Source organism: Zosterops lateralis (genome assembly GCF_965231275.1).
Source record: "Zosterops lateralis genome assembly, chromosome: 5".
Taxonomy (NCBI): Eukaryota; Metazoa; Chordata; class Aves; order Passeriformes; family Zosteropidae; genus Zosterops; species Zosterops lateralis.
This window is the reverse complement of record NC_139766.1, coordinates 59,471,034-59,498,287: the sequence shown is the minus strand read 5'-3', so window position 1 is coordinate 59,498,287 and position 27,254 is coordinate 59,471,034. Positions and strand designations below refer to the sequence as shown.

General features: G+C 39.9%; 1 protein-coding gene across 4 annotated transcripts in view; it reads left to right on the top strand.

Moving 5' to 3' along the window:
- DCLK2 (doublecortin like kinase 2) overlaps window positions 1-26,312 on the top strand; it is a gene marked incomplete at its 5' end in the record, with an annotated part of 83,197 nt that extends 56,885 nt beyond the window's left edge. For 2 of the 4 annotated variants that reach the window (XM_083861541.1, XM_083861540.1), the window contains 11 exons: window positions 366-438; window positions 1,272-1,380; window positions 4,943-5,000; window positions 8,157-8,276; window positions 9,789-9,935; window positions 12,168-12,301; window positions 13,674-13,751; window positions 14,810-14,906; window positions 20,449-20,529; window positions 21,299-21,415; window positions 24,967-26,312. In XM_083861541.1, coding sequence (XP_083717667.1) covers window positions 366-438; window positions 1,272-1,380; window positions 4,943-5,000; window positions 8,157-8,276; window positions 9,789-9,935; window positions 12,168-12,301; window positions 13,674-13,751; window positions 14,810-14,906; window positions 20,449-20,529; window positions 21,299-21,415; window positions 24,967-25,179 — 1,227 coding nt within the window. In that variant the 3' untranslated portion in view covers window positions 25,180-26,312. Of the gene's footprint in view, window positions 1-365; window positions 439-1,271; window positions 1,381-4,942; window positions 5,001-8,156; window positions 8,277-9,788; window positions 9,936-12,167; window positions 12,302-13,673; window positions 13,752-14,809; window positions 14,907-20,448; window positions 20,530-21,298; window positions 21,416-22,226; window positions 22,310-24,966 lie in introns of all 4 variants that reach the window. The other 2 variants (XR_014590106.1, XR_014590107.1) reach the window with 2 other exon arrangements.
- Between the last annotated feature and the right edge of the window lie 942 nt (window positions 26,313-27,254).

Below are 27,254 nucleotides of genomic sequence, written 5' to 3'. Positions count from 1 at the left end.
TAGATCTTCACATCTATAATAACCTAAAATATATACTGATAGATGGCTAAATAATTCTGATTATCATAGATGCACCTGGCCACCTAGGCCAGAATTGTAGGTACAGCTGAAAGGATTTTTCTTTGCTCTTTACTGAAATCTGCTGCTTACCTAAATACAAATATTGTGGCTGAATCTTAAATTGGTACAAGTGACAATGATGATGAACTTTGAGAAAGCAAGAATGAAAATAAGATGGGAGTAGAAAAACAAACTGACTCTGCATAAGTGTTTTTAGAGGTTTTTTTTTCTAAATCTTTGCTGCTTTTATGTATGGCTCTTTCTTGTGATTACCATCAGAAACTAGTTCTTGTGTACTTCCACAGATCTCCACACATGGTGGATCTTCTTCCAACGTGAATGGCGTACCTGAATCACTCCGTTGCCACAGTCCTGAAGGTAGGACACCAATAATTGCTGGCAATCCAGAATTTTGCTGTAGATGACACTTGCATCAGCACTTTCAGATGGTTTCTGATGACTCCAAATCATTTTCTGTTTGGAGATGTTTGTTACCTTGTTGATTCACCTTGGAAAAAAATTTACATCAAGGCAGTAAAGTAGGAAATAACATGACTTGCATTATCACCAGAAACGTGTTTGTGGCTGGAACCCTCCTCATAAGAGCTCTTTGTGCTTCAGGGAGAACCACTGGCCAATCAACTGACCTTAGCTAAACTTAACCTTTCTTTCCTCATCTCTTTAAAGCAATGCCAATTATTTTAAATATTTTAAAATTTCATGTCGTAGTAATGTTTTTTATTTCAAATATACTGAAATAAGCATCTCTTGCATTCTGGATGGTTTAGGAGCACCTATAAAAACTTGAGCAGATAAAACTTATTGGGTTTTTTATTTGTGCATTGTAGCTGAATCTTATTTGCATTTTTGCTTTGAGTTTGCAAAAAAATAAGTCAAAAAAAGTAATTTAAGGTCAGAAAATTTTAGATGAAGAACTTCTAACTGCATTCATTACTTTTAGAATATGCCGGTACAAAAACATAGCAAGAGACTTATTTGTATGTTCAAAGGTGAAATAACTTTGGGTTCATCTTGTTCTTCTTTACACTTGAGATAAAACCAAGGGTATTGAGGTGGAGAAAACAGCTTACTTTTAAGTTTTGTTTTGCATTTGTGACCGTTTTGTATCTGTGGAGCCCATTGGGGATATATTGCATCCTGCTGACACTTCTCTTCAGCTTGCATTATTGACTTCTATATATTTTTTACAGGCTTGAATGGAAACAAGTTCTCAGGGTCATCTACCATTCTTGAGAAGTACAAAGTGGGGAAGGTGATTGGTGATGGCAATTTCGCAGTTGTAAAGGAGTGCGTGGAACGGTGAGCAAGGAAACTGTTCAGTCCTGCTGTTTGTTGTGCTGGATAAAGCCCTGTGTATTAACATAATTTCCTAGACAAATGTAATGAGATGAAAGGGAGGAGCAGTTGCAAAAATATGCACACACTTCAGGAGAAACAGGCATAGCAAAATATACAGAGCTTCCTATGTTTTCTTCTACAAGAGCAGCAGAGAGCCATGGCTTTTTATCCCACAAACTAAAGGAGGCATCACCTTCTCATGGTGCCTCCTCAGGAAACCCCACAGCTCTTCAAGAAGTCTCTCACACTACAGATGGTTGTGGATGACAGGAAATTCTATGTGGCATCTAAACAGAGCTTGAGAGACACCCCCCTTCTGCCTCAGCAATTCTGCTGCTGTGGTGTCCCCCCTGCCTGCTGCTGATGAGATTTTTCCCAGCTTCCAGTATCCTGTGGGTAGAGTACTCTTAAAGACATGTAGTTCTGGTGGCTCCCTTGGGCTTGCTGCTTGTGTTTTGTGGTGTGGAGGAGCCAGACACTTCACATGAACCCTCCAATGTGCCTGAAACATCCTTGTGCCTGGTTCCCTGTGGGGTGGGCAGAACACCTTTGCAGACCTGTGCAGTGCTGCTGCTCTTCCTCTGCAAGCTTTGTGCCACGCTTTGCTGCCAGTGCAAACGTAACAGATGATTTGACTGTCGCTTTCTCAGTCTATTTTTTTTTTTAGAACCACCTTCTGCTATCTTCATCAACCTGAGAGTTATGTCAGTTTCTTAAATATTATGAGGAATCTCCAACTTGTATGCAAATACTAGGAAAACTCAACAAATTACTGTGAAAAACATAAATGTCTGAGAAACTTTCTATTATTTGATCCTCATCTACTGGTTTTAGTTAAATTGAAAGAAAAAGAATTCTGAATGGAGCCATCTCATTCCAGATCTGAAGTTAGACTAAGAGGTCTGTAGTTCCCTGGGTCTTCCATCATGCCCTTGAAAATTCAGTGTCAGCAAGTGGAAGGTCACTGCCCCCACCCTTGTGGTCCTCTGGCTCAGGAGACTGGGCAGCCCAACTTCTATCAGTGACTGCACTAAAGACTGTGGCAAACAAAGAAAGCATTCCATGCCTTTGCTTTATCTTAACCTCTGTTAGTCAGGTGACAGCCTTCAGCAAGTTCCAATGTTTTCTTTCCAGCTCCCTGTGCTATTGACACACTTAAGAAAGGCTTGTTGTCTGCATCAACTCTGGCCAGTGTCAGCTCTCATGGGGATTTGGCCTTTCCTCTCCCTGCATGCACCAACCACAGCTCTGTAATATTGCTGCAAAACCCCACCTTGCTTCCTAAGAGCCTCTTGAGCACCACAAGAGTTCCCTGCCCAGCCAAGCTGTTCTCTGCCACTTAATGTTTGGGAAAATTGAAATCTCCCCCAAGAGCAAGGGCTTCTGATCCAGTAATTTCTCACTGTTACCCACAGAGTAGCTCATCCGTGCTTACATCCCAACCAGGTGATCCCAGACACTGCCTACACCATCTCCTTTGTTTTCCACTGCCCTTATCTTCACCCAGAGGCTTTCATGAAAGATAGCAGATTAAAAGCACAAGATAACGTATTTATTGTCAGAAATATGAGCTGTGCATTTTTGGAAATCACTTAAATCCCACTGGAAATGGGACAAGGGCTGCTAAGTCACTGAACATCATCTGTGCTTTTTGGAATGAGGAAACTGGACCCCAAAAACAACCCTCCAAACATAAAAAATTTAAAAAGGCTTAATTACGCTTCAACATCTAGTTTTGTATGTGATCAAATCTTTAGTGCAACATTATAAAATATTTAAATAATATTAATTATATTAATATTATTTATTAGCAAAACAGTTGCTAATAATAATGATGTCAGAGGATATGCCAGCCTTTAATGCTTCTCTTTTAATTCCTATTAATTATACTTAATTTCTAATAGTGTTGTGCTAAGAAGCCTTAGCTGTGGAGCCAGGATCCTATTACACAGCTACCAGCTGGGATGTTCTACAAAAAGAACAAGAAAAGAATAAGGTGGTCTCTTTTGTGCCTTCTGTGTGTCTGTATACAGAGACATGAGTCAACAGACGGGCATTGACAGCTCGAGAAGAATCCCAGAAACCTGTCAGACAATGCTGGTGTAGGATGTGCAGTGATATTAGCACACAAACTGCGTGGGTTATATCCACCTTTTTTTCCCTGGGTGCTGTGGTAGAGGACGTTTGCAAGAGGGATTTGAAGAGGGATGAATTGGCTTTGTGAATGTTAACTCCCCTTGCTCACAGCACGGGTGCTGAAGGTTCTCTGAGTGGGTGCTGCTGATGAGTTGTTCACAGGCTTTCTGGTGTAGTGGTGTTCAGGACAAATTGGGATTTTGATTTCCACGCTGTACTCGTAGCAGATCTTACATCGGGTCTGCAACATGAGAGGGTGGCATTTTACAGATACCATTTAGATAAGGGCTTCTATCTACAGACCAGATCAGGTTGTAACTATGACAACCTCGCAGATACTGCTGCACTTCCAGGGCAGGGATTCTCACCTGCAGTTTTTCAATAATGCATAAATGGAATGTTAGGTGTTAATTCAGTTCCTTCTTTTCTGTAAGGTGCTGATTTTGGCCAAAAGCACAGTGAAAAGCACTCTGGAAGTTTGAAAACATGCCTGACTTTTGCTTTTGTATCTACCTCCCATTTTCTAGCACTGTTCTGATGCACACTGGAGTCTGTAGGTACTGGCGCAGTAAAAAATATCAGCAACTTGGTCTTACGGCAGTTTCATAGGATTTTTAATTCACCAATAATATAAGTCATAATTTATTTTTTGTTTTTAAAAAGAGATTAAATTGTGTTGCTTTTTTTTTGCTCATTTTCCCCCCTTCTGGAGAAATGGAGATTTTTATTGCTTAAAGGGATGAAAGACAAACAAGAGCTCCTTTCTGTGAGAGTATTTGCTGGAAACAGTAATCCTTTTTTACTTTGTATATGACCCACCCTGTTAAATGTCATGGGACTTTAGATGACTGCTGTAGAATTCCACAAAATACTAAAAAAAACCCCAAAACCAACCCCAGCAATACAAAAGCTCAAAATCAGTGTGTAATAAATTCTACAGGATTTTAGATTATATGCAGACTATATCTGCAATGGACTATGGGATTTTAACTCCTATCAAAATTTTTTACTAGAGTATCAATCTTCACACATCTATGTATATGGTTTTATCTTCAAAGCCCACCAGTTGAGCAAAGCTAAACAGAAGGCCAAAGGCAAATTTTGCCTTAAAGGAGTGACAGAGTTGTGCCAGGTCACAAAGCAGAAATTGCAGCTGGATCCTGGGATTAATACACCAAGGGGAGCTGGGCTGTGGTAGTCAGGGAAACAGCAGGCACAAATGCTGCTGAGGAAACAAAAAACAACTCCAGGTCTGCTCTCTGAATTTTCTGTCAGGAACCTGCATGGGCCTCAGCACGCTGTTGTGATGGTGTATTTATAGAAAATGTCACAATTAAATGCCACAACTAATTTTCTAATTAATGGCTCTTGTGTTTTTCTTGCTTAGGTCCACAGGAAAGGAGTTTGCCCTGAAGATCATAGACAAGGCCAAGTGCTGTGGGAAGGTAGTGTACCACCATTTGCATGTGCACAGAAGCAGCACTAGCAGCTGCTCATTAGTCATAAGTGGTGGCTGTGTTTGGGTTTTCTGACTATTTGCAGAGTATCTCTTTAGCAAGATGATAATGTATCCAAGAAGCAATAATAACAGTAGCAAGTGTTAGTCCACTAAATAATAGAGAAAAAAAAAAAAAACCAAAACCTAATTATTGCCTATTTTATTGGGCTGACAAAATGCTAATAAGCACCCAAAATTTACTGGACAATTTTGATGTGTAAAACATGAGAGGGGAAATTTGCAGCTATATGTTCATTTATGTAAGTCCCATCCCACTCTGCCTCTTATTTTTTCTCTCTGTATGGCTCAACATGCTCCTTTTATAAGCAGAACATGGATTTGAAAATAAATTTTCGCAACCTTTTATTTCTGTTTATTACATAGTGTCACCTTCCTGTATTAACAATCTTGTGTTCTGAAAACTCTCTTCTAATTCAAACTTTAAACAGAAAAATCCAAAATTGTCTTTTCAGGAGAGTAGCATTTCATATAATCCAAGCAAATACCTGAGAATGTCACACCTCTTCTTTCACTTCGTACTTCTTGAGTATAGATATTTTTTAAAGGAAGAATAACTGCCTCCCTCCTTTGTGTGGTAAGGAGCTGTGTGATGCTGTGATGACTTCCTATTAGGAGAGGTCCTCAAACAGAAACATTTTATCTGTGCAGATTTTAAAGCACTTATTAGGTGCTAAGAGATGAGTGTTTCATTTCACCTTATATTCTCCAGGTTTATTTAGAAAATTTAGAAAGGAATCATAAAAATGAGCAGCTACAAGAAAAAGTGCTAGGATTGCTTTTCTGAGATTAAAATGTTGCAATTTCTTCAGCTATGGAAAGGGTGACCCACTGTAAACAAAATTTTTGGATGATGTGTATAGCTTGCAACTTTAGATGGTTTTTATTACTTGTCTGAGTCAGCTGCTTAGGTATCATAAACTGGAATGGTCTGGAGATAGATAATCTATTTTACACAGTAGAGTTTAGAGGAATTTTCTGTTTATCATTCTCGTTGCTTTAAAACGTATTTAAAAAGAAAAATCAACCCCATGGATGCATAGTTGCCTGTTTTGAAAGGACCTGTATCTGCATAGCTAGAGACTGTTGGAAGATGTTTACACCTCTTAGGTGTGAAGTGGCGGGGTGTTAGTGGCAGAATCATCCTGGAAAAATTCTATCAGAGGAAATAATTAAATTTTGCTACAGTCTATTCCCTCCTCACTCAGTTCTACAGCCCTGCCTTAAAAGCAGCCATCCAGCCCAAATTTGGATGATTTACACGTTGCTCACTACTCCCTGATCTTGGATGTTCAAAAATTTGAATCCAATTGACTGTTTTCCACAAGAGGCTTAAATGCTCATTACAGAGTAATGGCTCTGTAAATAAATCATATTAATGTGGACTGGAACATATATTGCATTATCCAGGAGAACATCATAATGAGTTTTGGAATTATCATTTTTATATGTGGCAAAACATAGCAAGACAGTGAGGTGCTTGGAAATAACTAGCTATATATTAGTCAGCATTTTTTGAGGACAGATTTTTAAACCATAGCACAACAACCTTCTGGAGCCTTTTTAAAAAAAAGTATTGTTAATTTTAAACAATAATTATGCCTGAGCAGTTTAGTCTAGAAAGCACAGATAAAGCCATTGTGCCTTATAATGTGTAATAAATTTAATATGTTCCCTGTTCTTTAGGATGAGAAAGCTGTAATGATATTCTGCAATACCTGTAATGATACTTTCACTTGGACTCTCAATGTTAGTTTTGAATTTCCAGGCTGCCATCCCTAGGGCTTAGTGTGCTGTGGCTGCTCACGTCTGTCTGGTGATGAGGTTCAGCATTGTGTTTAACAGAATTGCTTCCTGTTTGTCTGTTCTGTTTTCTCTCCAGAGCACTTTGCTTGGAGCAGGCACTCAGTTTGTTCAGAGTGACCACTGCTGCTCTTTCAAAGTGAATTTCAAAGGTGTGATGTTTAACCCGTGTGTGCTGCACAAAACGAGATGCACACGTGGCATGTGGTTTCTGAGCTGTGTGGCCACAGAAAGCTTTGGCAAAAGCACAATGCATCCGTAAATAACCCCAGGAAAAGAAGGTGAAGTGGTGTAAGGTCTGCAGTCACTGCCTACACACAGTGGATCACATCTCCTCCTAGTGCTCTGCTCACAAATGCATGAAGTGCATGCTCCTTATCAGTGCATTCAACAGGGATAAGTTCCCAGTCCAGTGACATGATTTGTTCCCTGACAGGGTGGAAGGATACTCGTGTCTGATGTGAGCATTGTTTCTTATTTTGCAGAGAACCTAAATACAATATCCATATTCCAACATTTAGAAAAGAAAGCTAAAATCATTCTCCGCATGGAAGGAATACGTAATTTCTTTTACTCTCCAGCGTTAAAATGTTTTAGAAAACAAGGCATTTGAAACTAATTTGTTCTCAAAAGCCATTACTTCCTCAGAAGCACAGGGAGGGGAAATTGAACTCAGTCTGTGTGCTGTTAAGCTTGTTGGAGTCGCAACAATTTAACTGAGCTATTACACATTTTGCAGATTGTAAATCTGAACAGACATATAAAATGAACCAAAATCCATAACCAAAGCTCTCAGAATATTTTTTTCTTGAATGCATTCCATAACTTAAAAAAAAAAAAAATAAAGTCCTTGGATAGAAATCCTAGCTAATCTGTCCTTGATTGACCTACACTAAATGAGAGGTGAAGGCTGGAGAGGATCAGGAACATGTTAACTATTGATGAGGGGTGACAGATTCCAATGATCCAGCTTGGGGGCAGAAAGGTTCTGAACTTAATTTCACCTCATAACACCCACATAAGAATATAACCTGCACTTTCTGAATTGCTGTCATGTTCTGAGGTCTTTTTCAGAGATGTCTCATTCATTATATGTGTGAAATATATTTTAAATTAAATGTGGTCAGTGATGAAATGCAAGTTAAGATTCAGCCACTGAAAATAACCTTCTATAAATTAATCAGCAAAAAGGGTACTCACTTGATCAAGGGATCAGTGGATCGAAGGAAAAGTGAATTGGCAAGTTCATGTTTCAGATAAACTTCCATCCTCTTGTGAACAGGAACACCTGATTGAAAATGAGGTGTCTATTCTGCGCCGAGTGAAGCACCCAAACATCATCATGCTGATAGAGGAGATGGACACCCCCACAGAGCTCTACCTGGTGATGGAGCTGGTCAAGGTAAGGCTCAGGGGGCTTTATTTGCCCTGTTTGAATTCTCTGAGCAGTATCTAGGAGCGATGAGATCTTGGGAGACATAACCAAATAAGGTTTCAGGGGCAACCTGCATTTTTAAATCATAAAAATACACCTGTCAGGCAGATATATTAATGGGATTTCTCTCTCTTCAGTTGTAATTTGACTATTAACATGGATTTGAGGTAATTTTGCAATGTGCACAGTCTAGAGAGAAGAACAGGTGCTGCTTTTGTTCATGTACAGAGAAAACACAAATATTCATTTTGCTGTCACCTTGTGAGCCAAATACAAATAAATACATGAGTAGCATCAGGTTCTAGTCATGCATTCTCTTGTCTGAGTTCTGTATATGCATAGCAACACTGAACAGCAGCTTGATTGGCATGTCAGATGCAAAGAACATACAGCAAAAGCAACACTGCTCCTTTTTTGAGCAGCACTTTTTATTGCTGACTGAAGCTCTGTTACATCCAGGAGTCCCCTCTAGAATGGTTGCCAGACTGGGAAACCTCTAAAGAAAGCATGTGTAGTTGTTGAATACATAATTTCTGCAGCCCACTCATCTTTCCTCCTTTCTGGAAGTTATTTTTATACCCTATAGGCTTTTTGGGGATTTCAAGACGGTGTTTTTTTAATGTTTTAATTCACCACCATCTTGGCCTGTATTCCCTGAATTGCTGCTTCTCTTCGGTGGGCACTGAAATGCTTGGAATGCCACCCACAGCTCAGAGAGATCACTCCTACAGATGTATCCAGGGAAACCATCATGGAGACACCCACATGAAATTCGTTGCAATGACTGAAAATGCCGCATCAGTAACTCACTCACACATTGCTGTGTGTTCCCAGAGGAACAGGGCATCCATAAACACAGCTTGACACACTCAGAAATCACCTGGAGGTTCTGCACTTCAGTGTCTCTCAATCAGTGGATTCATTTATGTTGCAATGTGTTTATCTTTTTTGTCCTCTTCAGCTAGATTAATTTGGTATTTCTTGAAATACCAGCAGAAAATTGAATTTGCTGAATGTTTGTTAGTTAGGGTTTGTTTTTTTATTATTATTATTGGGCTAATTTATTTTAGGCTTTACTCAAGATCAGGGCTGTTTTTAATATGTTGAAGGTATTATATTGATAAGATGAAGAAAAGGGATGCTGTATGCCTGTACCTGTAAATTTATATGCCTGTAGGTAATATAAATGAGTGATCAAAGATAAACAGAAAAAAAAAAAAAGTGATTTCCCCAAGCTCAAACACCAGAAGCCTGGAGTACAGTTAAGAATTTAGTGTAGATGACCAAAGTCCCAGTCTAGTAATCTTGGTGACAAGATCATATTTCTGCAATTTTTTTTTCCTGTTTAACAGGAATTTGAGCATGTCTTTTGTGAAGGATGATTTTACATGTTTGTTTAGGTTTGGTTGTGGTTTTTTTAAACAAAATACTATCTTAATTATTTTTTAAACACTGATCCTTTTTCTTTCCATTAAATAGGGAGGAGACCTATTTGATGCCATCACTTCATCTACAAAATACACAGAGAGAGATGGGAGTGCCATGGTCTACAATTTAGCCAGCGCTCTCAAATACCTGCATGGTCTCAACATTGTGCACAGAGACATCAAACCAGAAAATCTGCTGGTACGTCCCATTTATTTTCCAGTATTCTCTCTTACTTTGTTCTCATTAATGCAAATGCTTGTGTATAAATGTCAAGGAGCACAGCAGAGAACAGCAGGCATATTAATTTAGAATAAGTGTGTATGAAGTAAATCTTTTGCCATGAGATAGCAATCACTGTAATGCAGGAGAGCTGTGCTCAAGCCTTTCCTTAGACCTATCTTTATTTACATTTTGATTGGCTGCCTTTTGGATAAGCAGGAGTATTGTCTCACAAAACAGTGAATTTTAAAGCTATGTCAATGAATCATTTATCAGCTTGCAAGTGGGAGAAAGGTGGGCTGAGAGCCATTTCTTCCATTTCTTTGAACAATCCTATGGCCACCATCTGAAGCCAATGGCTTTTTTCCTTTCACTGTCATAGTAGGACCATCTTTCTGATAGGAAATTAACTGGGAATTAACCCTTTACATAGGTTTATTCTTTTCCTAGGCAACTGGCTATTTTGTTTTCAGCAGAGACATAAAATGACTGTGTTGACAAGAATTACCACGAACTCTGCTTTGGGAACTCCTTATGCCCCAGCCCACAGAATGGGATCAGGGTGTGCTGTCCTGCTTACATGCAGAGGTTACACTTGTGCATTACATATTGGATATTAAGTGTCACGCACTGCACGGACAGGGCCCTAATCTCCCCTGCTTGAGGCATTTCTTAAAGTCTTTTGTGGTGTTTGTCAGTCCTGTTTAATGACTTTGCACCGAGAGTAGGAGTCACAGCTTATCCAAGACTGGATTTTGAACTATTACAAGGACAGGGCTACAAGCTGAAAATATTTCCTAATTAATAGTCAATTCTTTTCCCCAGTAATTCCACTGACTGTTTAGCAATTAAAATAAACCCTCAGATGAATTAGATTATTTAGCAAAAAGAAGCAGGGGGAGAGGCTTCTCCTGGAAAATGTAGTCACAGCAACCTGGCACTTGAGAGAGAAAATGAAGGCGGAAGTCTCATGTACTATTGGTGCATCTCCAAACACAGACAGTCCAAAGAAATTTTAGGCTCTCATTAGTGATTGAATCAGTTATAAATAGGCACAAATGCCCTTTCTGCCTAGAAAGCCTAAAGAGATTACTCAACAGATGCAAATCTTACTCACTGTGATTGACAGCAGCAGAATGTTGAGATAACATCCTGGTATTGAATGTAAATGCAAATAATTCCCATCAACTGCTACCTGTAATTGCACATAGTTGGGGTTTTTTTTGCACAGGGTCATCTAGCCTGTCTGGATGGGAATTACATTCCCTTTGCAGTCATGCATTTTAAAAATGCAAACCCTAAGAGTAATAGCTGATATGAAGGTGTTATATAAAGGAGAACAAGTGTTTCCATTACTGATATGAATTACACAGGGGAATGAAGAAAGGTATTGCAGTGCTCAGTTGTTTGGGGAAGGCAAATAAATTCAGCCATTTTGGAGATTATGGGGTCCTCCATTCTAGAAACTAGATGCCTTTGAAATCATGTTAATATGAACATTTTACTTTACGAGCAAAACTGAGATGAATTTATTATGGGGATGTTTCCTTTGTGTCAGTCTGGTTTGCTTTATTCCTGCCATCACTGTTGTATAAGCACTTTTGAAATGCACTATTGAAATGCAGCTTCTTTCATCAATAAAATGACTCAGTGCTACATTGTTTATGGTAAGGTGCAGTTGGGTCAGCACAGAAACCTAAACTGAAAAAACACATTTATTTTGGTAAGGAGCAGTTAGGTCTGCACAGAAACCTAAACTGAACTTGCCCAGACCAAGCACAGGGAAGACATTTGCTGATGAAATTGCCCAGGATGCTGACTAGATTTATGCTAAGTTAACAAGATGTTAAACAAATCTGATTGTAGCTGCCAGTCCCATTTTAAACTTTAGGTTCCATTCAAATGAAAGTGTAGAGTATTATATTTTACTGAATATATTTAAAACTTCTCAACATTCAAGGACTGGGTTTTCTTTTCCACCTCTAGTTGCTCGAGGCTGTGTCATGGTCTGACCTACATAGCTGGCAGACAGCTCCATTGAACACTTGCTTCAGCTGCAGTCAATGGGAATATCATTTTTTCCCTTCTTTCCCTACAGGACCTATTTTTCCTATCTCCTTGGTTTGGAGATGATGATTTCCCAAAGAAATTAGAGGATATAAAAATGCAGATATTCTCCTCCTCATTCTGTGTTGATTTCTCTGATCCTAGGTGTGTGAATATTCAGATGGAACCAAGTCTTTGAAGCTTGGAGACTTTGGACTGGCGACGGTGGTGGAAGGCCCTCTGTACACTGTCTGTGGGACACCCACCTACGTGGCTCCAGAAATCATTGCAGAGACAGGGTGAGTGAGCATGGCTGCCTACAGCACAGGCCTGGTAACCACTTGTTTTTGGCAGGTTGCAAGATCTTGTAAGACCTAAATGCTCCAACAGGGTGGCCCTCCATTGTTTTGTAACCAAACCACCCATGGGCACCACTCCCAGGTCCTCCAAGAGGCCAGTATCCATGCTCTCTGCCTGCTCTCAGAATTCTGGAATTTGGATTTTGGCCTTTGCCTCCTCTGCCACCTCCCCAGGAGCAGCTCTGGTGCAGTGGAGTTCATTTATTTGTGCTCTCTGCCTCACCTCAGCATCCATTGCCCATGGTACCACCTGTGGCCGCTGCTTGGGGAAGAACAGACAGGAAAACCACAATGTTTGCATTAGAAATGGAATCATTTCTGTTGGAAGAGGCTCCAGAGGTCACCTAGTCTAAACTTGTTCTCAGGACAGTTCCAATTAGATCATGTTGATTCAAGCGACCCTTTTGGGTGGCACATCTTGTTTGATAACAATTAACAGTCCCATTATTCTGTATTTAAGAGGTCATTGCATAAATACAGAAAAAGTTTTGTAAAATGGTCAATTTTCACCAATGGCAGATTTTCACAAGTCCTCTCTCCTTTTAGACCTATGAAAACTCCATTCCATGCTCTGGCTGACTCTTGCCACAGCTGTGACCACCCTGAATTTCCTGATGGAAAAGGAGGTTTTGTTGTGCTGTTTCCCTCCTTGTTCAGTGCATTTGTTGCATTGTGAAACATTTCACAGCTGCAGTGAGTTGTGGTGTCAGGAGGGCACCTCATCTGCGTGCCTGGAGGCTTTGACAAACTGAATCTACTGAATAGGGGAAAAGGCCTCTCTCTGACCTCCAGTGTTTTAATTTCTGTGCTTTAAAAGAAAAGTGCAGCTCTTCTTCCCTGTGTTACTCACTGGAGAGGCTGGAGAATTGGTGTGCCTTGTTGCTTAGCAACACACAATAACCTTAGAGAGTTACTTCACTGTAGGGACCAAGGAGGCACATCCTTGTCTTTAATCATTAGTGGCTCTGGATTGGGAAGCCTGGATACTGATTTGGATTTGAGTAGATTCAGAAGACCCTGAGGAGCCCTGAGACTTATGGTAGAGAAAGAAAAAAAAAAATTTAAAAAAAAAAAAAAAAAAAAAAAAAAAAAAAAAAAAAAAATCATGCTTTCTTAAAGCCTGTAAAGGTGTGAAGAAAAAGATGGTCAGGCACAAAATACATCACCACATCAGCAGCAAGTAGCTTACCACAGATTCTCACGTAATCCTGGCAGTGTGATCAGTGTAATTTATTTTTGACTGGAATGACTTTTTTCTTTTTTTTTTTTTTTTTGTTAATTCAGCCCAAGTAACACAGCCTTGTTTTCTCAGGTACGGCTTAAAGGTGGATATTTGGGCAGCAGGTGTGATCACGTACATCCTGTTATGTGGGTTCCCACCTTTTCGCAGGTGAGTGCCAAAGGGAAAACCAGCAAAAACAACCAAGTTCTTTCAGAGCAGGTCCCACCTTCCTCCCTGAGGGAGGGAGGCATCCTCGGGGGAGGAAAAAAAAGGTGGATCAGATTTATGTGTTTTCCCTACGTTTTTAACGGTTTTCATTTGTTCCTCATTTTAGGCTTTGGGATCCGTTTTATTCATTTGTTTTCCTACGGGGGCAGGTGTTTCAGTGCTGTGTGGGGGGTGCTGAGGGCAGAGCCGCTTTTCCTTTTGTCTCCAGTCGGATCCCGATCCTCCATCCTTGGGCACGCACTGCCCTCCGCCGATGGCGCTGGGATGCGGCAGCTCCTGGAGAGCGGCGCTGGGAAACTGGGAGAGGGGGGAAAATGTGCTTATCCCGCCTTTTTTAACCTTGTCCATTCTCTTGGGAAGTGTCAGACCGAGCTACGAGGTTTGCAAACATCATTTTCGATACTCGAAGTCAGACTATGTATGAGTTCTATTGAAAATCAATTTTTTTTTTCCAGAGAATAAGAAGGAATTAGCACATTTTGAGAGGGAATTCTCCTCTTAACATATAACTTACTATTGCCTCTATTTCATTTTTACAGCAAAATACTTAACAGAATAGTTAGGTTTTAACCAAATCACCACGCTGAATGGAAATATTTTGCAAACAATGCAATTATTGTGGATGGAAAAATATTAGTTCAGGTATTTGGAGTTTTCATGTTATTTGTTCATGTTTAAAGCTGAAAATGTGTTTTGAAAGATACATTGTGCAAGCAAATGTATTCTTAGATTAGAGTTTGGGGGTAGGGCACAGAGATGTCCATATCATACAAGTAAGAACCAGGTCATGAGATTAATAAATGTGTGTTAACTATGCAGTTCCTATTCCAGTGGAAGAGTTACCTCAGTGTATTGGCTCAGAAGAGCTATCACTGTATAAACTTGCATTTCTAGTAGTTATTAACATAATTTCTGTTCCATCCCCAAATCAGGTTAAAATTCCTATGACAAACTGGCTTTTTATCTCATAATGTATTTTTGTTACTGTTGTTTTACAGTGAAAACAACCTTCAGGAAGACCTCTTTGATCAGATACTTGTGGGGAAGCTGGAATTTCCCTCTCCCTACTGGGATAACATCACTGATTCAGCAAAGGTACTGATATTTTTTCTCACCTGAAACAACATTCTGTGCAGCTTGTGCTCAGCTGGGAAGGCAGCTGGAGGATCCAGAGCAGCCTCTTCCCCAGTGCCCCAGATACTGTGCTTTTTTAGTTGGTTTAACTTAACAGTGCCTGATGAAAGCTCAGGTGTTTGAGGTTGTCATGTTCTGCCTGGGCAAGGGTAGAAGAATGCCAGCTGCATTCAGGGAACATCCCATCATAACCCAGCTCCCTTCAGGATGCATTTTACAGCAGGTTCAGTGCTTCAGCTGTAAAATAAATGTGTCTCTGGATTCACTCTTTAAAAAAGAAAAATTATTGTCCTGTGGATTGGATGCAGTTGGCATTTCTTCCTATTTTACTTGAGGCATTTATTAGAGCTTTTCAAGAGGTGTGGCCATTACTAATTGCCACTGCCAGCAGTTCTTCTGTGATGATTGCAGTTTTGTTTAAAGTTATTGTGTCTGTAGGACAAAGATTCAAATTTTCAACCCCTCTTCTCAGGTTAATTCACTGAAGTTCTCTGAATAATATCTGAGGATTTGATAGTAAGTGGAGTTGGTTTTTTATCCAGCCAATGAGAAGCTGAATTTTTTTCTTCATTTTTCTGCATTTCCCAATGTATGTTTATCCATTTACCAACATTTGCCAGGTCCCAGTCATCTCACACATTTCCAGACATGCGTTCTGAACAAACAAGGTCCTCAATCTCGGTATTCAAGGTGATGTCTCTGACAGAGGAGGTATGACTGACACCAAAAAAGGCTTCAAGCATCAGCACTTTATTGCTCTCCAGTACAGCCTTTGATACCCTTTATCTTACAGGCATTCCACCTGTGCACTGTATCTACCCTTCTGGGATTGGACAGGCACACCTCAGCATTCTGTGCTTCTTTACCTTCCATATTCTTCACCTGTCCTACACAGCTGTAGCCTATCAGGGATGAGGCTTAGCCACAGCCCCATTCCTAATCCCCACAACTGTGTGCCCACAATTCCCCTTTCTTTTTCTTTTTTCTTTTAAATAAATGCCCTGTTTACCATCCTTCTACAGCGCCCTTGCAGAAGAAATAGCAAACATGGTATGAGTATGTTTTTGTGTAGGTTCCACTAGCTCTGGGATCTTGATTCATTCCCCAAATCTACATTACATTTCATCAGAATCCTTATACCTACACTTATGGAATATTGACAATCAAAATCCTTACACCTACATTTTAGAATACTGACAATCACAAAATTATTAGCCTTGACAACACGTGCACCTAAAGCTGCAGAAGCACTATGCCAATGCAAGATCACTGTTTGGTGTTGTTTTTTTTTTTTCTTTTCTTCTGTATGTACAGAAGCTCAACAGGCCTTAGAATAAGTGTCCACAGAAACATGAGTGAGTGGTGACTGTTTTTCTGTGCTGATAGAAATACTCAATGTAAAAAATGCAAAGGATCATGTAGACACGCCACTGGGATATGAGGCCCACGGGATGGTCCAGAGATAGTAAAATATATATATATACACTGAGAGTTATGGTGGTAACCACCCTCCATGCTTTTCCCTTTTGTACTCTTCATTCTACTTTCCTCAATGTAGCAAGTGGTTTCGGTGACAAGCTCCTGGAAGACAACAAGGAAGGACTATCTTTTAATGAATCTGGTGCCAACAGCACATTTGATAATCCCAACAATAATTTGACCTGATTGATTGTATATATTGTAACAATTTTTGCAAGTCATTCAATGTTTGTATAGAGTGCTGGACAGTCACTGTCTGAGGTTTAACAGTTTGGTCCAAGATTTTCATCCCTAAATGCTTCCAGGGAGCTTCCTGTTGTGCTTTCCTAGGAGTAAAACACAAACTGTAACTTGTTAAAGCCTCTTGCATTATAGGCAGTGCCACGGTGAACTGTTCTGCAGTTGATGTAGTAACTAAAACATCATCCATAGACTGTACTGAGTATAAAGACACTGTAAGTTGCTTTCTCACCAGTGTTCCCTAGCTCCGCATTAGTTTTAAGGCATGTATACAAATATGAATATGTCAAAGTTAGGGAAAGACAAATATAGCAAAATGCACACTGCCTTATTAAGAAGTAATCATACAGCAAGTTCTGATTTTAACTGGAGTAAATGTTACAATCTACTTGTGTTACTGATTTTCCTTTTGCGAGGGCTGCCTACTAAATGAGTAAACTACATATGAAATACAATATGCTCAACCAAAAAGACAAGGTGCACAATACAGCAGTTTTGCAAACACGACTGACTTGAAAATTTGTTTCTCTATGCTCAATGGGAGAAAGTAAAGCTTAAAATCAAATTAGTTTATTATCTTATAAAATTTCAAACAGTTAAATATTGCCAACATGCTATACCTCAAGTCACGAGTCTTTCCCATTTATTATTATTCAAAAGAGAATTCTTTCCTTACTCAGCCCAGTAATACTGTAGGAGGGAGCAAGCCAAGGGGAAGAAAAGCCCTCTCACTTCTACTCTTGGAGGCAACCCTGTTTGATGCAGAGCATGGCCAGCAGTCCTGTCCTTTTGTGCTTCTCCTTGTCTGTGATGGAGGCCAACACCAGATCCTGCCCTGCCCCAGGTTCTTCCAGACATTTTACACTGTTGGTACCCAGAGCCTTCACATCGTGCAGAGCTTTAATTGCCTCCCCTTCCTCTCTGCACACAAAGGCACCTGTAGTGTTTATCTCTGCCATGTCTTAGTGGGGAATAGATTAGGCTGTAAAATAGAGCAGGATTACAAAGAAAATCACTGAATAAATACAATGCCTTGACATAACCTTTTCCAAGTAACCTTATTGTGCCATACTCCACTCTGTCTTAGCATATATATATTAATTTGCAATATGGGTCACACTTTGAGCTTTGAAGAAGACACAAGTGACCTATAACAGCTTCCTCAAAGAGATCATCCTCTGCAAGATCTAGCAGATCTATTCCTTTTAGTTTTTCTAATTCCAAGTTATCCTTCCTCAAACACAGCAAATATTTATGGAACAAACTCACATTGCTCTGAATACAGCCTTAATAAAATTATAATGTAAATTATAACATGTCATATAAACTTTTATCTGCAGAAGATCATATCATTTATCCTCAATGCCAAATAAAATAAACTTCTTTAATCTCCATAGCATATCAGGAAAACTCCCATTCATCCATTGCTTTGATCTGCATCCTTTTTCCTTTAGGATGAAACTCAGATCAGGTGTCTGTTGTTTGAATATAATATTATCACCCTATCCAACAATAACTTTTGAGGCACTATCAAATTGAATGTAATCTGTTCATCTTTGCAAACAATTTTCTCAAGTGTGCCAGAGAACAACACTAATATCCTAAGAGCATCTCTAACCCACCACATATTAGAAGAGCAGCACGTTTATGGTCAGCAGCTTGGGATAACTAAAAAACATGGCAAACAAGGAGCTAAGAAATAAACTTTGAAATTATGACCTGCCTTATTGCAGGTGAGCATTCTGCTTCGGGTTATCCCTGCAGAGCTGCAGAGTATCATTTCCAGCAAATTTAGTCTGCGTGTCTTGTGAATAAAGTTGTCTAACAAAAGCTATTTCTTCTGAACCAAGTGAAGTTGCTTAATAAAAGCTACTCATGTCACGATTTATAGCGTCTGGAAAAGCAGTGAAAAAGGTTACCACTTAAAAGGAACAAGAGAATTTTAATTTTTTTTTTCCCCATTTTTGTTGGGTTATTTGGTTACTGCAAGCCTCTCCTCCGGCTGCGGCCGCCAGGGGGAGCCCGGCCCGGCCCGGCTGCAGCGCGCCTGCGCAGGGCGGGGCAGGCCGGGCTGGCTGCATGGCGCATGCGGGCTGGGGCGGGCGGCGGCAATGGCGGAACTGGCCCAGATTTAATGAAGGCGGCCTGAGTGTGTCTGCCCCGGCTTTGTACCAGCGCAGCTCCACCTCCTGTGCACCAAATGAACAAAGTCCGTACCCTCGCTCTGCGCCGGATAAGCGAAGTGCCGCTCTTTTATGGCAAATGCGCGGCCGTGCTGTGTTTCCCTCACAGCGCGCAGGGAAAGCACACAGCGCCGCTCTGTCTCCTGACGGCAAATAAAGCCCGTAGTTACGGTGTTTCTTTCGTAGCAAACAGCCAGAGTGCGTAGTTACGCGCTTATTGGGTAGCAAACAACGAAACTACGTGGTGGGACTTTAAACTCATTTTTAGAGTAAATATGCGAAGTGCGTAATTACGCGGTTATTTCGTAGCAAACAGCGAAACTGCGTGGCGGGGCTCTGTATTCCGTAGCAAACAGCCAAAGCACGCAGCGTTACTCTGTTTGCCCCGTACCAGGTCAGCCAGATGAGCAGCGCTCGCTCCCCCACCCCCTCCCTACGCAATCGGTGACAAAAAGCCCGTAACAACATGTCCAGGATGAATTTTCCGTCTCCTGACGTTTCAGTCCTCACTATGAGGTTTCCCAGCCGCTCACCTCCCCTGCGGGGCACGCACTGCCCGCTCCTCACATCTTACATTCCACCTGTGCACCGTATCTACCCTTCATTTATTGATTTATTATAAATAAATCTCTTATTTCTGATTTATTATAAATAGTTTTATTATTTTATTGTTATTTATTGTTGTTTATTTTTATTATTCAATACACATTCGTTCATGTATTGGTCAGGTACACCTCAGCATTCCGTGTTTTTTTACCTTCCACATTGTTCACCTGTCCTACACAGCTGTAGCCTGTTAGGGGTGAGGCTCAGCCACAGCCCCATTCCCAATCACCACACCTGTGTGCCTGCATGTCTCACTTCAGACTTCCACAGACTGAATAACTTGGCTGGTTGGGAAAGCTCTCAGTTAGGTGTGTTGTTATCATCTGCCTGAAGAAACCATTTCCCAAAACTGAAGCAATGGACAGTCACCTTGGAATAATCTTGAAATAATCTTGAAATAATCTTGATAAGAGTATGAAGACTGATAATTTGGAGGCTATAAAACAGGGGGTTTTTTTGGAGGGGAGAGTAGACTTGTTGGCTCAACGTCTTTTATTGTTCTGCAGCAACACAAGAGAACAGTTTTCAAATAATTTCTTCACTTTCCTGACTTTCAGATGCAGATTCTTGTCTCTGGTTTGTGGTTTTTATGTTATGTTACTGAGAGCATGTGCACTGCCCAGAGAGGACCTCACCTCTCCCACACCTATTTTTGTTCTGGCCATGTGTATGAATGTATAGAGAACAAAGTGGAATATTCGAGCTGATTTTTTTTACATTTCTTTTTAATTTGTTTTCAGTAGACTCAGTGGCACATGAATACTGTGAAGATACTGATATCAAACACACTGCCTGGCAGAGGCTTAATCCTAAAGGGCAAATTTAAGTTCCACTTAAATCACACTAGTTCTGGTATAAGCTGGGGTTGCGTTTTTTCCATCCAGGTATTAAGAAGATTGCATTGAAAACTTGGTGCAGCAATATTTTCAGTTTTAATATCCTGTTCCACTCCCTTCAAACTCTTTTTTTTTTTTTTTTCCCCCTTTTTAATGAAGGAGTTAATCAGCCTGATGCTACATGTGAATGCTGAAGCCCGGTACACAGCAGCACAGATCCTAAGCCATCCCTGGGTGTCAGTGAGTAAATTACATTTCACTCGTCTCTAATTTGACATTAAACCTGTAAATCTAAGCATTAACATGCAGTGTTCAGAAGCAGCAGTACAATTAGCAAATATAACACCTAATTTACCACAGACACTAAGCTGATGCCTGCCAGGTCCTTCATCATCTCAGGCAGCAGCAAAAGGGAACACCAAAGTGCATTGCTTATTGATTTAAAATCAATTAATTATTAATAAATACTAGGTTTACATGGACACAGTCAATGGTTATTTTCAGATAAGTTCTAAAAGAGGAACTGAGTAGGATCTGTGGAGTTCCCTGACACAAGAGAAGACTACTATTAACAAGCATATAATTGGCTAGCAGCTCCTCTCAAACAGATTTATGACACTTTATAACACCTCCTGACATAGGACATGATGGGCCATTTAAAGTGATGATTTGAAAGAAATCCAAGTGACAAATATGCTTTTCATTTTTAAGATTATTTTCAAGCATGTTATTTTTAACTTGCTTGAATCAAACCTGCAGCCTATAATTATGGGACAAATCAATGCACTGGAAGTGTCATATGTCACTTTAAGAAACAGAAATTCATTCATAAAACAGTGAGTGATTGCTCTGCTCCTTTCCTCAGGAATTGTCTCTCATGTAGCAGAGTGCATTCACTTTTGGAATGCCTGTCTGAATATTTACTATGCATTAAAAAGCAGAAATTATCTGATGATAAAAAACTTTTTCATTTTTTCCTAACTTGAATATTGTGTTCCTTCTTACACAGGATGATGCTTCCCAGGAGAATAATATGCAAGCTGAAGTAACAGGTAAACTGAAGCAGCACTTTAATAACACCCTACCCAAGCAAAATAACACATCTGCTGGGGTTTCTGTCATCATGGTAAGAGAAATGAACATTTTTATACATTGATAGAATACTCTGCATATTTTCCTAACAGTGCTCTATGAGCATGTGTGGTGCAAGAATAGCAAACCCAAAACTAGAACAGTCTCTAATTCTAGTCTTTATTGATGTAAAATGTGGATTGTCTCATCATTGCTTGAGAGCAACCAAGTCTATCACAGGGTGCTACCCAAGAGATAAAAATGAGAAAAATGAGCTTTCAGACAGAAACATGTGAACACTAAGTAGGTGTCTGTTAAAATGAAGTTTAATAACAATTTGAAATATTTTATTATAAAAAATGGTGGGGTTTTTTTATGATACTGCCCACCTAATTAGTTAAGGGTCTTTCTCTGTGCCTGACCAATTATTGCTTCATCTTGAGCATAGTGTTGTTCAACACTACCTGTGCCATGAAACCAGACTCCATTCCAGAAACTTCCTTTCTTTCTGATCTTACTGGGGCCCATCCTTGTCCAATGCAAGGATGGACACTGCACACAAAATGTATCTTCAGTCACTTAAAGAAAGCAAAACCATCCATGGTAACATAACAGGGACTTCCACCCTCACCCTCCCATTAGTATTAATTACTCTCAAAGCCCAGCCCACTTATTTTAACAAAGAATTGTTTTAATCATCTGAGAGCCAGTAAATTTAAATAAAATGTTTCTGCCTACATCTCTGCCTTTGCAAATTTGTGTGAGTTAAATAGGCAAACAATTTAAGTGTAGATAAAGTGATAACATAAAAATAAGTCAGGAAATGGATTTCAGGTTCATGCTCTTGTCTACATTTCATTTGACAGTTTGACTTGACAGTTTGAGAGGGACTTCAGAGCTTCATTCTTTATACTGTTGAGACTATGGATAAGCCTGAAGCTGAAAACTGGTATAAAATGCACTATATGTAATAAGAGCAATTTTAATTCTAACTCTCAGCCCCTCTCCAACTTGCATGCCACTTAAGCCTGTCTCAGATCTCTGACACAGCATAGCTTCTGGCTTCTTACTGGTGTGGGTTTTTTCTGTTAGCTACTGACACTCCTTCAGCCAGGAAGGTTCACCTCATTTTACCTTTTCCTGCTTTATTTCCTTCTAACAGGTATGGAAGGATGTAAATGCATAATTATTAATTGCTGAATGCAGCTCCCAGTTAATGCTGAAAGGAAAAGTAAAACCTTGTTCCAAACACTGTGATCTAATGAGGATAAAGCCCCCAATTTGTTATTCTTGCCCTGGTTTACCTTGAGCATTGAAATTTAGTTACCTTTGTGTTCAGAAGTTCTTCACTTGCTCCAGCACTCATGGCTTACCAACATTGAGCTTCAGACAAGCACACTTTGTAACTCTCGTGTATTGCAGTGCATTGCTCTCTCAGTCCACCTGCACATTCACTGGAGCCCCTTTAGCATCACCTCATTCCAACACTGTCACCTGGCCCATGCAGATAATACCATCCTGTGGCAGATAAGTAAAACTGCACATCCCCAGTTCAGTGTCCTTGCACAGGAGGCTCCTGCTGCCCCCAAAAGCATGTTGCTCTTAATTCATTACTGATTTTTTTTTTTTTGTCAATTAAAGAATGTTCTGTTAATCTAAATTTGTTGCAATTGTGTTAGTTCTGCTTAAAGTAAGTCTAGTTTCTGTCCCTTGCTTCCTTCCTTTTTCCTCCTTTCCCAATGCCTGCATTGCTTTCCTCTGAGTAGGTCCAAGGCAATGGTACGTACTAACTGCAATGCTTTGTTCTGCTGCACAAAAAGTACATGGTCTCCATTCGTAACAAGAAAGGAGAAATAACTAAGCCAGTCTGAAGTGGAAAAAGCTGTACAGCCACACCAAGCCAGCAAAGCAATACCTTTTAAACACTTAGAAAAAAAAAGTGTTCTGTCTTGAGTGATGCACATCTGAAATAGGATAAGCAAACACCATTACAACAATTTTTTACTTCCTCAGACATGTCCTGGTCTATTCTCCTGGCAGTCATTTTGTGCATGTCTGTATCTCACTGTATCTAAAAACAGCTAGAAAAAGATGAGAACCCTTTGAAGACAAAAGCAAAAAACTAAACCACCGAACTAAACATTGTTTCTATTTAAAATAAAAAATTCAATTGACTTCCTTTAGAGCCAGACAGGAGATAATCAGTCCTGAATAAATAAAAACCATTCTTGCTTAGCAATAGTAAAATTAAAAAATAAAACCTTAAACTGCATTACATAGGAATGTATAGCTGCTGTGAGGACAGCACAGGAGAAAATCACTGTCAGCATGAACTGAAAGCATGCTCTATCCCTTTTAAATAACTTTACTGGCCACTGAAATAGCAGAAACCCTTATTTACAACTTTTTCCAGCAAGGAAAAAGGCAATGCAATGGTGTCTTGATAATGGTAAAACTCCTTTAGATCATCACTAATCTCAAAAGCCCAGACTCAGTTCAGCTGCTCCTTTCCTTGCATGCTTCCTTTGCAGTGTTGATTGTCAGTAGTAGAGAACTCAGTTGTGGACTATTGAATTTTCTCCTTGTACCTCTATGCAGGGAGGCTAGTGAGTTAAATAAAACCAAACAACAAAACAAAACAAACAAACACACCAAAACAAAAAAGAGGGTAAGTGCCTTGTATCTGCTGTCCTTGATGACTTTGATATAGTAAAGACATCTGAAAAAAAAAGCTAATTTTGACTTGTGTCAAAAAGTTATTTCAGTATTAAATACCTTCAGTGAATAGTGTATTAGTCAAACCCAATTAAAAAACACATAGAAATGCTCACATTAGTAAAGCAAGTCCAGTCAAAAAGTTGCTGAGAAAAAGGCAGAGCACCTGACTTTTACAAGTAGCACATATCCTTTAGAGGGCATGGAAATGGTGGTCATCAGCAGATGTACCACATACTCCAGATAATCTACCCATTCACTATGGAATTCAGTTTTCATTCCAACCTGTTGCTCCCTTCTCCTGTGAACCAATTTTTAAGTACAGAATTCAGAAATTATGCATTTTTGCCACCATGGGAGGTAATTTTCCTCCTTCACCACTAAGCAGAAAAGGAGGTCCTTTTCTTGAAAAAAGAAAAACTGTTTAGGTTTCCATCTGTCACCTTCCCCAGGGGCTCCCCTTCTGTACGCTGTGGTTTGTTACAGGAATTTTAGCACTGAGTTCTCAGTAAGGACCACCTGATTATTTGTGTCTGCAAAAACACAGCTACATAAATTTTGCTAATAGTTACTATGACAAGCTTCTTCTCTATCACAACCACTCCTGCCATCTTTTTTTCCACATCAGACTTGCAAAACAAAAATTTTCAACCTGCAACGTCATGGCAAGCAAACATCTGGAAGAGTTTTCCTTACATTTCCTAGAGTCAGCATCACAAAAATTACACCATTCATCATATAAAAGATTTCTAATGTTATTTCTCCTTTTTTACCCTGGCTGTACTGCATGCAGTTTATGTCTTGTTAATTGTTTTAACCTTTAAGACAGGGCTGTATTTAAAGTGCTGTTTCATGTTTTGCCTTGGGTTTGTTTTGTTTGTTTGTTTGTAGAACACAGCTCTAGATAAAGAGAGTCAGATTTTCTGCAGCAAGCGCTGTCAGGACTCTGGTAGAGCTGGAATGGAGAAAAATTCTGCAATTGCTGCTGCAGCTGCTGATCCTCGTGTGGCTGGGCCCGAGCCCCTCCTCCCTGCTGCTCCTGAGCCACTCCGGTGCCCCACGCTGCCTTCTCCTGAGCTTGCTGGGGATCAGCCCGGTGCGTAGGACTGGGGAAAACAAATCCAACTGAAGCTCCCCACCCTCTGGCCACAGTTTTCTTCATTTCCCATGACTGTTTTTCAGTTTGTGTGCACCTCTTGTGGCGAGCCCCAGCCGGGTCTGATCCTCTCTCTCACAGCGGGTGAACGAACCACGTCTTGGGAACAGAAGTAGGGGAAAGACTCTGGCAATGTTAGGTGGTTTTTTAAGTTCTCTGTGTTAATAATTAACTCCATTTCACACAGCCTTGGGCTCTAAATAGACTAACTTATGGTGTAGCTAACCATATTTTTATATGAGCAGTGAGGTGGGGAACAGTTACCTGGCCTCACTTCCACCAGCAGGCCCTGTTCTGTTCTTCTGATGGGAATTCTCAGAAAAGTGGGAGAGGCAGACAAGGGAAGAAAACTTCTATTTGCCTTCTATTCCAATGCCTCTATTTTTAGCCAAGTTTCTACTAAACTTGAAGAGGCAAATTTTCATGAAGAATTTTTTAGTGGACTACCTGTAAAATATCATGAGACAAAAATTTGGAGATAGAGAGGGAAGGATGGTTGTTTTCAATCAAGTTTGTGATCTGATTTGCAGGCAGGGTAGTGTTTAGATAATATGACTTTAAATAAAGTAACTTGGGATGTAAACATGAGCAGTGGACATTTATTTGTTATGAAGACTGAAGTGAAGGAAGCCTTTTTGCTTTAGCCATTTTCTATCCTAACCACAAGTGTCCCATTCACACCTTTCTCCAGGGTCAGACTACCTGATAGATAAAATAAAATTACTTTGGGCCTGTGAAGGGGAAGCCTGCTGCATGTTATCCAAGCTATGATGAACTGAGCAGCTCCTAATTCTAGGACAAGCTGCCATTATTAGCCATCAGAGGTTTGTCAGTGCCATCCCCTTATTCACCTGGTGCAGGCACTGGAAACCAGGATTGGGAAGCAGCTCTCCTTAATCTGCAGTCACAAAATAGATGAGGTTTTCTCTTTACCATAATGCTTAGTTCAATAGAGTATGTATTCAGCTTAATCCTTTTCCTTTGCTCGTTCTTATGAATTGGTCATAGTTCATTTTTTTCTCTTAGCTATACTTTCTACTAGAATTGTAAAAGAAAGACCTGCAATAAACTTTCTTCATTAAAAAAAAACCCAACAGAACACAAAAAGTCATTCATTTCTTTGAGAGCTCAGTTATTTTGTCAGCGACACTGTTGTCTTATTCCCCCTGGAGAGACTGAACAATTAGATGCCTACCAAAACAATTTAATAAAATTAATTTGAGGGATTCCCATAAACTTCATTGTTTTAAAGTTCATTGCTTCCTATGAAAGCCAAGATAAAACATGGTTGTTTTACCTTTTGAAGAGCATTTAAAGATCAGAAAGTGCCAACTGATAACTTAAAGCCATGGTGGCTGAAAGATCTGCAACATCTTGGCAAAAAAATGGTATTAAAGGTAGGGAAACATGGCATGTCTTAAACTATGATAAAAAGGTTGGCCTACAGCCAATCCTTGTTAATTAACTTTGTTGTGGTTTCCTAGAGTAAGTTCAATATACTTGAAGAGTATGGGAACAGCCTTTTTGTAAAATAATTTGGGTTTTGGTACAGTGCAAAAAGATGAAGCTATCACTCTAACCTTAATCAGAAGGGAAACTGGTGAGAGTCTGTAGCTGGCTGCCTGTGTGGTTGCTGATTTCTGCAACACATCTCAGACTCAGCCAAAGAATGGGTGTGGAATTTCAGGTGGAGCAAAAAATTTCAGGTCCCACAGCAAAGACAGGGAGCTGAACTGAGAGATCAGCAGAGAGGGAGCATCAAGCAAATAAGGGATGCTGGGTTAAGTTCTGTTTTCCCTAAGAGGATGGATTCACCTATGAAGAGAAAAAACCTGCCATGGATTGGCAAGGATTTCCAACAAGTTGTGTCGCACACATAATTATGCATCTATATCAGAAAGGATCATCATTTGCCTGGTCAACAGCTGCCAGTTCTAAACTATTACCTTGTCTCATGGAAGAAAAAGGTAAAGAGAAATGCCCTGAATTCATGTCACTGAGTTCATGACTGATCAACATCTAA